This window comes from Parathielavia appendiculata, assembly GCF_033297405.1.
Source record: "Parathielavia appendiculata strain CBS 731.68 unplaced genomic scaffold N657scaffold_3, whole genome shotgun sequence".
In the NCBI taxonomy this organism is placed as follows: domain Eukaryota; kingdom Fungi; phylum Ascomycota; class Sordariomycetes; order Sordariales; family Chaetomiaceae; genus Parathielavia; species Parathielavia appendiculata.
In genome coordinates this window covers 3,141,469-3,153,089 of record NW_026944222.1, presented here as the reverse complement: position 1 = coordinate 3,153,089, position 11,621 = coordinate 3,141,469, and the positions used below count along the sequence as shown (strand labels likewise).

The following is an 11,621-nucleotide window of genomic DNA, read 5'->3' as shown; positions in this document are numbered from 1 at the left end:
GCTGGCCGGAGAGGACGGACGCGCGTGTCGGTCATCTAAGAGAGAGGAAACTACATAGATGCCGAGTACCCGGCTCGCACCCGGGTCCTGGCCGCTGTGCGGTCGCTGTGGTGTCGCCTACGGAGCTCTATGTAGTAGTGCCTGTTGCGGAGGGCTTAAGGTGCAAACCTTGGGGTTCCGTGGTTCTCTGTGCACGCCCAACGACAACGAAAGGCCGTAAGCCGCAGAGAGCCCGGTAGAGAGGTTCGGCCTCGCCTCTTTGACTAGATACCCCTTTGAGGCGGATCTTCGCTATGTAGTTAGTTTAGGTAGCACGTTCGTAGGGATTGCGAATCTAGGGACTTCAAGGCCTGGACTGGCTGATGGACTCGGGGAAACTGCCGATGTACGGTCTGGCCAGGAGGCTAGAGCTGGAGCTCGCGGTCTGATACCCTTTCCTTCGAAGGCCAAGAGGCCTTCCCCCTTTGTATTTGCAGGATCGCACACTGATTGTTTCCTTGATTGTCGATATGGGTTTTTCACCCGGCCCACGAGGGCGCGGTTTTCCTGTATAGTAAGTTGTTGAAGGTCCGGCAAGCCCAAGGGAACAGCGGTGTAGGAATAATATTATACGATATGCGTTGGGATCCATCGTCTCTCGAGTCTTGGGAGCCAAGTCATACAACTGGGGTCGCAAATTAGTATCAATATACAATCCTTCCATACCATCAGCCATGAGTCTCTGGCGAGTTCGTACCCGAACAACGAGCAGTCAAGTATCGACAAAATAAGATCATTCGCTGTTACTCCTATATGCCCTGTCAACCGCCGCCGACGTCGAAGACGAACATCTCCTTAGCCGAATAGGCCGTGCTAATCTACACATTCTGCCGAGAGATGTCCGCCACCCCGAGACCGACGCCTGTCTTCCGGCCCCTTTGTAACAGAACTCCAGGGCAACAACGACTTCAGAAGTCGTCATTTGCGTTCTCCCCGTGCCTCCGAGGACCGCATATACCCCTATTGCAATAGTGGGAGCAGCACATTTGATGCACGCCAAGAGAGCACCCTGTTGAAGAGTTACCTTGTGTGAGAGAAATCTGACGGGGGCAGTTGATATACGCACTCCTGCCGTCAGGTTTACACATAGGCTCTGGGGCTCCTTCAGAGTCCCGAAAGATGTTGATGACAATCAGGCCCTCAGTCAACGGCGCAGCTTCCTGTTGCGGGACTTGGACTGCCACGATGACTTCTCCGCTGTCACGATTGTATTCGGTCGGTGCCCCAAACATGGCCTTGGCGAGAGCTAAGAGCAGAATGGAATGTTTGGCGATCATGATTGGTAGAAAATCAAACGAAGTAGACCGTGAGAAGTGCTTATCTTTGAGGTGTCGGCTGAACAAGACAGAGTGCCATGGTAAGGCATCCAGCGAGGGCTTATATAGTGAGTCGGGAAAAACAGATCGCCGGCGAAGCCTGGGCGATCTTCCTCCGCTCAAAGGACTAGTCTCTCTAGAGTGGACGTCACGATGCGCAACAAAATCCATTGCGATGCTGATCATCACGTCCATCATCCAAACTCCCGGCTTGTCAAGATTAGAGTAGCCAACAACTTCGCCAGAGGAAAGAGACAACACAGACGATCAAGTCTTCCACCAATCATTCTGACCGAAGGCTGGCAACTGAGACAAGCCAGCGTCTTGTACGGATTATTTAGTGAGCTATTGCTGCAGCATGACATTACTATTCTGACCGCAACCTAGCCGCAAGGCTCGCGATGAGCGGTTGAGTAATGTCCCTACACTTGGACTTGAGGGATCCCGTTTTCAAGATCAGCTACCACAGTGCATCTAGTTTGGTAGCAACGTCATTGAGCTGGATTGTCTCCTTGTTAGCCTTTTGTTGGTTGGAAGTACTACCCGCTCCACCAACAAACACATCAGCCGGGGTAGAGAACCGATGAGAAAAGCATTCCACGCCGGCAGACCTCGTATTACGAAACAGAGATGCTGTTGGGGTTGTTCGCTCCAGTCTCACCACAGCGGCTTACTGGAACGGGCGCTCACTGAACCTTAGCACGATGTACTGTGGTTATGAGCAGACCGACTTGATTGAAGATCGCCGTGCCAGAGGCAGGCTGGAGAGGTCTGCCTTATATACATGATGGGGCGGCTTTGTCCTTGTTGTGGGCAGGGCTGTCGGCTCAATGTAAATAAGGAATTGCGCCAGCTCTCCTGCAACACCTCGTCTTCAGAGATTCAGATTTCTAAGCCTATTAGGTCCACAGATGGCTCTTCAGTTGTGACCTTATCAAGCGATTTAATAGGGAACCGGCAGACATACAGGTTTTATTGCACTCTCGTTTTGGCTATTGATTAGTACGGAATTAGGGGTTCTTGCCTTGATCGAGTTTTTCTATGATTTTCTATGAAGACTTGGTCTATGACTTGAAAGGCCCGGCCTGTGATGCGGGTTGAGCTATTCCCTGCCGCTGCGATAGAATGTTGCAGCCGAGTTGCCCACTTGAAGTGCCCGCATCGACTCAAAGAAGCTAGGCGGTGGAATGGCCGAGCGGTCTAAGGCGGAGGATTTAAGTATTTTCTTGAACTCCTCTTCTCGAGAGAGAGCGTGGGTTCGAACCCCACTTCCATCAATGTTGTTTTTGGTGCCGTGCGCCATATTCTTTTCGAAATTGTCTGGATGACTTCTCGCAAAACACATACGTTATTAGCCCTGCTAGTCTCTTCAGAGTTGGACTTTGTTTAGTAGACGACGAGCGTATGTTGTCAGATACAAGTCTCAAGGGAATACTTAGCAGCACTCGAACAAGGCCACATGGCGAGATATGACACCGGATGATCAAGGATTCAATGAAGTTTTACTCATCTCTCGCAGGACCCTATCAATTCGTCCCGACAAAGCAGAAACCTATCGTCGCGAACCCAAATCTCGCCCTCCGGTCTTGATGTTGGATACCACCAAAGAAAAACAAAATACCTCTTTTTTAATACAGCATCGGAGCAGCTCGCCTATTCCCACACGGCCCAAGCATTACCATCAAGCCCTTCCCAGCCAACCCCTGACGCCCACCCCGAGGGAAAGATCAGCAACAAACCCAAAGCAAAAAGCCAGCTCAAGCACCGCACGGTCACCGCACCTCACAGCCTCCACACAGGCGGCTCATCCGGCCGACCAGACCGAGGCCACAGGACCTCCTAAGCCTCGTAGCTCTTGATCTGGCCCTCGGCACTCAGCGGCTGCACGGCACCGGGCGCGGGCGGGGCATGGAAGCCCATACGCTGGGCGCCGCCACTGTCGACAACAATGTCCTGGGCCATGCGCAGGCCCTGCTCGCCGCCGACGGCCGCGGCCTGGCGCAGCGTCTCCTGTACCTCACGCACGCGGCGCTTGAAGGCGAGCCGGTCCAGAAACAGCTGCTGGCGCGCGCGCTCCAACTCGCGCCGCTCCGCCTGCAGCACCGCCTCCATCTCGGAAAAGTACTTGAGCTTGACCTCCATCTTTTCGAGCGTCAGGTTCACCGCCGCCGACACGAGCCGCGTCATCTCGCGCTCCTCGTGGGAGACAAGCCCGCTTGCCCGGGCCCCCATGGCCGCCAGCGGGATGCTCGCCAAGGCCGAGGTGGTCGTTGTCGTCGTGGTCGTGGTCGTGGTGGTAGTAGTCACCTCGTGCCGGATATCGACGTCCATCGAGTCGCCGCCCTCCTTCTCCTTGCCCTTGCCATTGGCTTGGGCGTCAGCTTGTTGCGTCGACCCGCCGTCGAGCTTGTTCCGGAGGTTCTGCTTGAGGATCTCGGCCGACTTGTTGGCCGCAGCAGCCGTGGTGGCGGGATCTGCAAGGCTGGCGAGGAACCCGACGACTGACATGACCGGGTTGTCGGTCTGGCTGAACGGGAGCTGGCCGCCGTGGCTGCCCAGCATCTGGAGGCCGATCGGGGCATCCAACCTCTCCGACTCGAGGTACTTGTCCTCAATATCCAACTGCAGGAATTGCAGCACGCACTCCTCGCGGGTCCGAGTCCCCACATACTCAGCAATTTCACCCCAGTCCTCGTCGTAGCGTTCGAGCGCTTCCAAGAGCCGGAGAATCTCGGCATCACTCCATGGTGCGTCCCTATCGAGGATAGACGAGTATGTAGGATTCTCCATGCGGGTGTAGTGGGCGCTGGTCTGGTTGCCTGGCAGGCGCCCCTCAATGTAGCAGCTCGGGCATAGGTCGTACTTGGCCTTGTTGTTCGGGTCGGATTGTGAGCTGTGGTAATAGATGCGCGTGCAGTCGGTGCCACAATTGAAGCAATTGACCTTGACGATTGGAGCCTTAGTCAGTTCGTCGGCGCCCGCCACACCGTTAGTTGTCGGCGTTTCACCGTTGGTCTTGTTGTCACCCTTGTTGAGCTTGTTGAGCTTGGCATTGGCTTCGTAAATATTGCGGCCAACCTCCAAGTTCAGCTCCGTCTTGGGCGCCGGGGTGGCCGTAGCCTTGGCTTCGGTATCCTTGTTTTGCTTGCCCTCGGTGATGACAGGGTCTGCTGCTGGCTGCCAGGGCTGCAGGCCACGCGGGGTATCACAGATGATCTTGAAGTGGCCGGTAAAGGGCGGGCCAACGTGGGATGGCCGCTGGTCAGCATCGACCTGGACAAAGTTTAGCACGGGCATTGAGGCACTGCATCGGAGGTGAGTTTAACCTACCTGATAGTTGATAAGGCCCCACTGTTCGAGGAAAGCATGCACGCGCATGATGGCGCAGACATCGCCAGCCAGGTTGCGACGGCAGGCCGTGACAGTGAGATATTCGACAGGGTTCAACCGGTAGGCGTTGATCATGAAGTCGCGGTAGTCTTTGTATACGGCAGGAGTCTTGCTCCGGTTCCTGTTGTTGAAGAACTCGGGCAGCGCTTTCCGCTCAATGTTGTGGATCGTGTTCATGTCAAACCAGGTGCTGTAACTGGGAAGCACAATGGCATGGGTCTGGGAAATCAAATGCTCCCTCGCGGCGTTCTCGATAAACTCTTTGGTTTTGGCCTCGCCGGTAGCGTTGGTCTGACCAGCCGCTTCGGCCTGCGCGGACTCGTTCTTCGGCGCATCATCCATCTCTTCGTCCTGGCCAGTCGTCTCGGGGGGTGGGCCTTCGGGCGCGTCGTGGGGGTTATCTGATGTCGCACCGGGCGCAGGTGTGGCGCTGTCTTGCTTGATCGTGGGTCCCTCGCTCATCTGCACATCTAGATGGAACGGTCGATTAGCATATCACCCGGTCGACAAGACAGGATGACGGGATGAGCATACCCTCGTTCTGCTCATTGACATCAGGGAGAGGCGGCTGCGCCAAAATTGGGTTGGCGCCGGGTGATGCGCCATTTGTCGGGGTGCCATAGCTGACCGAACTTTCCTCCATTGCGACGCGGCGATGAAGCTAGGAAGCAGGTGCCGTCCAATCCACGAAGTGATTAACAAGCCACCACACAGGAACTCAGGACGTCACGGAAGGCTGAGTTCTGGAGCGTGTATCGACGGGAGTATTGACAACGCGATTGTTTTGGTAGGACGTAGGAAAGAGCTTCCGGTGTGAGCCGGCGCAACTGCTGTTTTGGCGATGGTTACAACAAGGGGACGGCGGCTCGGTGAGTGGTCGCGTTGAAAATGTTCGCGACGAACCACAGCAGTCTGGTGCACGGGCCAATTTGGTGCTGTCCCTGAGATCAGTCACTTGACATGAGGAAAGTGGCCAGCCACAGCGGGCTGCGATCACCGCCACGCTTGAACCCCGTTCTGGGACCTAGGCTTGGCATGTGCAAGTTCGGGAAAGCGGGCTCTCCGAAACTATCCTCGGGCCGCTGCAACCCGCCTTTGAGTCTCGCAGACTGGCTTCAAAGTTCAGACTTCTTTGAGTCCTGTTCTCCGGACTCCAAGCAGACAATCTTTCAGCCAGCGAGCCGCTTCCAACAAGTCAATTCCATCCGAAACCATGTGGTCGGCCGGTCGCCGGGTATTCTCGGCGCTTGCCCGCCCGACATTGCGAGATGCGACAAGTCTTCCTCCCTTCGCTAGATCCACCGCGGCCCTCCGCCGACTACTCTCCGCCCTGGCCGTGCTCGAGCATCGCAACGGGCAGCTCAACACGGGCTCCCTGAGCGCCGTCACCGCCGCCCAAAAACTCGGCGGCTCCGTGCACGGCTTCGTCGCCGGCGGCAACATCAAGGAGGTGGCTTCGGAGGCGACCAAGATTGAGGGCGTCGAGAAGATTATCGCGGTCGACAACAGTGCGTACGACAAGGGTTTGCCCGAGAACTTTGCGCCGCTGCTGGTCGAGAATATCAAGAAGGGCGGCTACACGCACGTGGTGGCGGGCAACACGGCGTTTGGCAAGAACGTCATGCCGCGCGTGGCAGCGCTGCTCGACGTGCAGCAGGTCTCGGACATCACGGCGATCGAGGATGATAAGACGTTTGTGCGCCCCATCTACGCGGGCAATGCCATCGCCACTGTCGAGTCGTCGGATCCGGTCAAGCTCATTACGGTCCGCGGCACGGCGTTCCCGGCCGCGGCGGTCGGGAGCGGGTCAGCGGCGGTCGAGGACGGCGTCGATCCCAAGGCGGAAAGCCCGACCGAGTGGGTCTCGGAGGACCTGGCCAAGTCGGACCGGCCGGACCTGGCGACGGCGGGCCGTGTCGTGTCGGGCGGGCGCGGGCTCAAGTCCAAGGAGGATTTTGACAAGGTCATGCTGCCGCTGGCGGACGCGCTCGGTGCGGCCGTGGGCGCGTCGCGGGCGGCGGTGGACAGCGGGTACGCCGACAACAGCCTGCAGGTTGGGCAGACGGGCAAGGTGGTCGCGCCGCAGCTGTACATGGCCGTGGGCATCTCCGGGGCGATCCAGCATCTGGCAGGCATGAAGGACAGCAAGGTGATTGCGGCCATCAACAAGGACGCCGACGCGCCCATCTTCCAGGTGGCTGATGTTGGGTTGGTGGGGGATCTGTTTGAGAAGGTGCCAGAGCTGACGGAGAAGCTGAAGAAGGCGTAGTAGACAAGATACTCTACAGCTAAAATGTACAAAATATCATGTGTATTCGCACACACACACCACCATCTTACACCCCCCGCCGCATCATTACCCCAAAACAGCAAGCATGTCCCCCGTCCTCGTAAACTTCTCCCTCTCCTTTCCCACCCTCGCCCCCCTCTCCCTCTCGGCCGCATCAATCCTCCTCCACCCCTCCCAATCCACAACCCTCACGCCCCCAATCCCACTCTCCTCCCCTTTCACCCCGTCCCACCCCCCAACATCTCTCCAAGCATCATTCAAAAACGCCACCCTTTCATCACCCCAGTCCTCGGCGATGGCATCGGCCGTGGAGAAAGCGTCCTCCATCGTCGACGCAATCACGCCCGTCGGGCCCCTCTTGACCCACCCGGCGCAGTACAGGCCCGGGAACCGGCCCATGTGCATGGAGGCGTCGGCGGAGCGCTCCTCATGCTGCACGCGCCCGCGGCCGTCGTTGCTGATGACGCCGTGCCGGTCGTTAAAGGGGATACCGAGCGGGGCGAACTCCGGGAGCGGGATAGACTGGTAGCCTATGGACCGGAACGCGAGCGCCGAGGGGATCGTGTGGGTTTCATTGGTGGGGAGGGTGTAGGCGTTGGGGTCGAAGGGGGAGGAGAGCGTCGTGCGGGTGAATTGGGTTGCTGCGAGGCGGGAGGGGTCTGTTGGGGAGGGGAGGAAAGCGGCTGGGCTGAGGAGGAAGTCGAGGGACCAGGATTTTTGGGATCGGGAAGGGGGTGTGGGCGAGCCTTTGAGTAGTATGTCCATTAGTCGGCGCGGCGCGCGTGGCAGGGATCTGATGTCTTCTGGGACGAGGGTCGTGTCGATGGGGTGAAAGGCTACTGAGGGGAGGCGCATGAGTTCGCGGATTTCTTTGATGGTAAATGCGGCCTGCATCGGGCCGCGGCGACCGACAATGTGCACCCTCTTGACTTTGCTCTTGGAGAGCGTCTCAATGGCGTGTTCGGCAATGTCGGATTTGCGGAGCACGTCGACGTCCTCGAGCAGCATCCGAGCCACGTCGAGGGCTACGTTGCCCTGGCCGATGATGACGGCCTCTTCCCCCTGCGTGAGATCTGGGGCGAGGTCGGCGTGCTCTGGAAGGCCGTTGTACCAGCCGACGAACTGGCGGGCCGAGTAGACACCCTTTGAATTCTCGCGCGGAATACCGAGACTCCTGTCCTTGGCGGCGCCGTACGAGAAGACGACGGCGTGGTAATGGCGCAGAATGCTGGCCAGGGGGATGGTCCCGCCGTCTGGGTGGTCACTCTTGGTGCCGATGGAGACGTTGCCGATGAAAGTGAAATTAGGGGATGAGGCTACTTCTTCAAACTTTTCTTGGCAGTTCTGACGCACAATGTTAACGATGTTCGGTTTTTTTTTTCCCTCTTCCAATTTTTCCCGTTTTCCTTTCTTTTTTTGTCGACTTAAAGGATAGTTATACACACCTTCACTTCCGGGTGGTCTGGCGCGACCCCAAACCGGACCAGACCATAGGGGACGGGCAATGCCTCGTACATGTCAACCTTGGAATTTTGAATCCTGGACATGGCCCTGTACGCCGTGTAAAACCCGGCCGGGCCGGAGCCGATGACAGCCAGTCGGAATGGTCTGCCATCACGGGTGCTCTGCGCTGTTGATAGAGTCCGAGAAGGAAGTGCGCGGAAAAAGGACCTCAAGCCTATAGGTAGTGTGAGTTTCACCGATGGCAGCGACTTGGCGCACCGGATGGGAAGCATGATTCCGGTATAGTTGGACACCCTCGTTGCGTGAACAACAATTGGGAGACGCGAACATGTCAAAGGGATGTACTGTGTATGGGGTTGAGTCAAAATCTGGACCCGGAAGGGAGTGCTCTCGGCCGGCATTTAATGGGACTCGAACCCAGTCACAGTGGACTCGGCACGGGGCTCGGGGAAAGCTACCCCATCGCCGGCGACACTCTGAATGGTCCACAACGCCTTGGACATCTTAAAACCAATGTTGTCAGCAAAGCGAGCGGCGATGTGTGTTCCGCTCCAATTAACTTCGTAGCGTTGATTTTGTCCCAATTAGGAGATGTTGCCATCACTGCCATATCAAGCCCTTGCTGTCAGCGTCAATTGCTGTGCCACAGTCAGTGGTCACACCAACAGCGCTTACACGGTTGCCCCGTCAACCGTCGGGTGCCGTTCCAGGTTTCAAACAGACGGAAGTGTCCAGCTTCCAGCTTCCCACCCGTCCGGAAATGTACACCTATTGTCGAGCATTGCTCTCACATGCATTGCAGTCTATTGCCATTCTGACTGCATAATTGTCAACTTCTCTTCAATCCAACATCCTCCTGGCGTGATCAGGGCAGCATAGCCAAGATCGCCGCAATGGGGAGGACTCAGCAGCCGTACTTGTATGACGCAGTCCGGAAGGACGATGATCGATTTCCAACAGCTCCATTTGACCCGAAAGCAGTGACTCGGGCGAGTCACGAGAAAAAGAAGCCGCAACCCAAGCCCGACGGGCCGCTTGTCTCAGTCAACCGCCATCCCGAGTATGCCTCTCTTGTTGACATTCCACTCCATGACTGAGTTACATTCTATCGGCAATGCATCTCTTCTTAGAGCATGACTAACGTCAGCCATGGACAGTGCTCACATGGTGCCTAGCGGTCGATCCAGGTTCAGGCCGATGGGCCGCCGGACAAAGAGTTGGATCAAGGGCATGCGCGTTGTGCAGTTATGTCTCAGAGTCTTTGAGGCCGCCGCCGCCGCCGGCATCATTGTCGTCATGGGCCTGTCGGGGCTGATTGGATGGATCATGGGCGCCACGGTGAGTTGTTGGCTGATGATTGCATGTATCGTCCGAACCGTGTTGCTGACGACAAGTGATTCCAGTGCGGTGTCGTAGTCCTTCACTGTCTCTACAGCATCTTCCACCACGCCCAACCAGCCGTCTCTAAGACACCCGGCTCTTCATCCGCCTACCACATCTTTTCTGCTGTATCTGACCTCTGCGTGGTCCCTCTTTACGCCTATGGCGCCCTGACCACTAGGAGCAAGAGTGAGGAATGGAAGACGACGGACCTCGCCAACACCAACACCATGAAGTACATGGTGCCGTCTGTCTACTACGGCCTGATTGCCGCTGGCGGCCTGCATCTCCTTTCCCTGGCCATTTCGTTGTGGCTCGGTCTGATGTTCCGCCGTATCGCCCACATGCCCCCTGACATGAATCCCCTCGAATCCAATCTCACCGCGCGCGTGCACAAGCGCAACAAGTCCTCGGTTGCCACCTTTTCAACCTACTCGGACGAGAAGCCCAAAACCCAGCTTTACGACGACAACACCCGGCCACCATCGATTCCTTTCATGCACACGCGCCAAAACTCCGAGACGTCCTTCACCTCTCGCGACTCGCGCTTGAGTCTGCCCAGTCGGCAGTACCAAATCACCCCTAGCAACCGCAGCTCGGCCACCTCACAGGACTTGAAGCGCATGTCCGCGCCCCAGGCAGCGCACCGCGCCTCATACACGGAGATCCCGCTCGGCGAGACCGGCGCCAGCCCGGTCCGCCCAACATCCATGCACGCCTCGCGCCCAAGCACAGGTTCCGTGGCATCCTACCGCCCCGAGCCCGTCCCCGCCGCCCAGACAGCCCAGCCGCGCTCCGCCAAGTTCACCGAGACGTGGTACGCCTCCGAGTCGCTGATCAACCGCACCGAGCAACGCAACCGCGCCTCCACCCCCCACCGCGGCATCTACGCCTCCCTGTCGGCCTCGGACTCGGAGGACGACTCCGAGAATGACACCTACTACACCCCTTCGCGGGGCAACGCAAACAAGGACAACAACAATCACCCCAACCCGCTCCGCTCCCACCCAACAACAACAACGACAACCACCCCTCCTCTTCCCACACCTGGTAGCCCCAATAACACAAAATCCTCCTCGTCCTCCACCCCGCGCCGCCCCCGCACCCCCTTCTCCCGCCTCCGCAAATCCATGATCCTCTCCGACATCTCCCTCAACGACCGCCGCGTCTCCGGAAGCCAGGACATCGCCGACCAGGCCCAGGCCCAGCGGAACAGAACCAGCTCAATCCAGCCCGACGCCGATTTCCTTCTGAGCGCCGCCTATTCCAAGCCATATGGCCAGCTCCGGGCGGGGACGCCGCCCGTCATGGTTGGTGGTGGTGAGAGGGACCGGAATGAGAATGGGAGGGTGGTGTCGAGTGGGAACGATTTTGGGTTTGATCTTGGAACTGCTGCTGGTAGTGGTGGTGGGATGATGGGCAGGAGGATTGTGAGTGGGCGGGCGGCTGAGGAGGGGAGGGCCGGGGCGAGATGGAGGTGAGGAGATGGGTTTGAATGGGGGAGGGAGGGGCACAATGAGGGGGGTTCGGAGAATGGAGGAGAAATAGGTGACTGAAAAAGGGGGTGGGGAGTTTGGAATTCATGATGGATCTTGGGTTTATGTTGTGCGGAGTTGGAGTAAATAGGGATCCGGTTTCTGAGTAAGGCATGGAAGGCAGATAGATGAGGGAATGTAAGATCATGAGCTAGCGCAGATATCCGTCAGTCAGTTATTTGAAGGCGTGTTGACTTTAACTCACTC

At 57.6% G+C, this 11,621-nt stretch overlaps 7 protein-coding genes and 1 non-coding gene across 8 annotated transcripts; 5 read left to right on the top strand and 3 right to left on the bottom strand.

Moving 5' to 3' along the window:
* On the top strand, window positions 1-272 carry N657DRAFT_643377 (uncharacterized protein). Its single transcript, XM_062792541.1, has one exon. The coding sequence runs from the start codon at window positions 59-61 to the stop codon at window positions 218-220; it is 162 nt and encodes a 53-aa protein (XP_062650367.1). The 5' UTR covers window positions 1-58; the 3' UTR covers window positions 221-272.
* Window positions 273-800: 528 nt separating this feature from the next.
* Window positions 801-1,316, bottom strand: N657DRAFT_632626 (uncharacterized protein; the record flags this gene model as incomplete). Its single annotated transcript, XM_062791151.1, has 3 exons — window positions 801-857; window positions 896-999; window positions 1,106-1,316. 3 exons carry the CDS (start codon window positions 1,314-1,316, stop codon window positions 801-803), a joined length of 372 nt encoding a protein of 123 aa, XP_062650366.1.
* Window positions 1,317-2,536: 1,220 nt separating this feature from the next.
* N657DRAFT_t50 lies at window positions 2,537-2,632 on the top strand. Its single transcript has one exon. It is a non-coding gene; the product is annotated as a tRNA-Leu (tRNA).
* A 145-nt stretch (window positions 2,633-2,777) lies between these two features.
* On the bottom strand, window positions 2,778-5,616 carry N657DRAFT_615488 (SWI/SNF complex-like protein). Its single transcript, XM_062790466.1, has 3 exons — window positions 5,280-5,616; window positions 4,686-5,215; window positions 2,778-4,628 (listed from the first exon to the last, which is right to left on the bottom strand). The coding sequence occupies exons 1-3, from the start codon at window positions 5,386-5,388 to the stop codon at window positions 3,195-3,197; spliced, it is 2,073 nt and encodes a 690-aa protein (XP_062650365.1). The 5' UTR covers window positions 5,389-5,616; the 3' UTR covers window positions 2,778-3,194.
* Window positions 5,617-5,800: 184 nt separating this feature from the next.
* On the top strand, window positions 5,801-7,067 carry N657DRAFT_643375 (electron transfer flavoprotein, alpha subunit). Its single transcript, XM_062792540.1, has one exon. The coding sequence runs from the start codon at window positions 5,959-5,961 to the stop codon at window positions 7,012-7,014; it is 1,056 nt and encodes a 351-aa protein (XP_062650364.1). The 5' UTR covers window positions 5,801-5,958; the 3' UTR covers window positions 7,015-7,067.
* A 34-nt stretch (window positions 7,068-7,101) lies between these two features.
* On the bottom strand, window positions 7,102-8,771 carry N657DRAFT_568369 (NADPH:adrenodoxin oxidoreductase-like protein; the record flags this gene model as incomplete). Its single annotated transcript, XM_062788580.1, has 2 exons — window positions 7,102-8,379; window positions 8,481-8,771. 2 exons carry the CDS (start codon window positions 8,769-8,771, stop codon window positions 7,102-7,104), a joined length of 1,569 nt encoding a protein of 522 aa, XP_062650363.1.
* Window positions 8,772-9,228: 457 nt separating this feature from the next.
* On the top strand, window positions 9,229-9,685 carry N657DRAFT_615478 (uncharacterized protein). The gene has a single exon (XM_062790465.1). It carries the CDS (start codon window positions 9,393-9,395, stop codon window positions 9,594-9,596), a length of 204 nt encoding a protein of 67 aa, XP_062650362.1. The 5' UTR covers window positions 9,229-9,392; the 3' UTR covers window positions 9,597-9,685.
* N657DRAFT_643374 (uncharacterized protein) lies at window positions 9,229-11,505 on the top strand. Its single transcript, XM_062792539.1, has 3 exons — window positions 9,229-9,559; window positions 9,657-9,837; window positions 9,903-11,505. Exons 2-3 carry the CDS (start codon window positions 9,697-9,699, stop codon window positions 11,358-11,360), a joined length of 1,599 nt encoding a protein of 532 aa, XP_062650361.1. The 5' UTR covers window positions 9,229-9,559; window positions 9,657-9,696; the 3' UTR covers window positions 11,361-11,505.
* The last annotated feature ends 116 nt before the right edge of the window (window positions 11,506-11,621 follow it).

What these genes read in the sequence shown, in the direction of transcription:
- N657DRAFT_643377 (XM_062792541.1), top strand. Translation starts at nt 59, where the DNA reads ATGCCGAGTACCCGGCTCGCACCCGGGTCCTGGCCGCTGTGCGGTCGC.
- N657DRAFT_615488 (XM_062790466.1), bottom strand. Translation starts at nt 5,388, where the DNA reads ATGGAGGAAAGTTCGGTCAGCTATGGCACCCCGACAAATGGCGCATCA. An exon ending in TGTCAATGAGCAGAACGAGG is followed by an intron (nt 5,216 to 5,279) that starts GTATGCTCATCC and finishes CGTTCCATCTAG; the next exon opens with ATGTGCAGATGAGCGAGGGA. An exon ending in GGGGCCTTATCAACTATCAG is followed by an intron (nt 4,629 to 4,685) that starts GTAGGTTAAACT and finishes AACTTTGTCCAG; the next exon opens with GTCGATGCTGACCAGCGGCC.
- N657DRAFT_643375 (XM_062792540.1), top strand. Translation starts at nt 5,959, where the DNA reads ATGTGGTCGGCCGGTCGCCGGGTATTCTCGGCGCTTGCCCGCCCGACA.
- N657DRAFT_615478 (XM_062790465.1), top strand. Translation starts at nt 9,393, where the DNA reads ATGGGGAGGACTCAGCAGCCGTACTTGTATGACGCAGTCCGGAAGGAC.
- N657DRAFT_643374 (XM_062792539.1), top strand. Translation starts at nt 9,697, where the DNA reads ATGGGCCGCCGGACAAAGAGTTGGATCAAGGGCATGCGCGTTGTGCAG. An exon ending in GATGGATCATGGGCGCCACG is followed by an intron (nt 9,838 to 9,902) that starts GTGAGTTGTTGG and finishes AAGTGATTCCAG; the next exon opens with TGCGGTGTCGTAGTCCTTCA.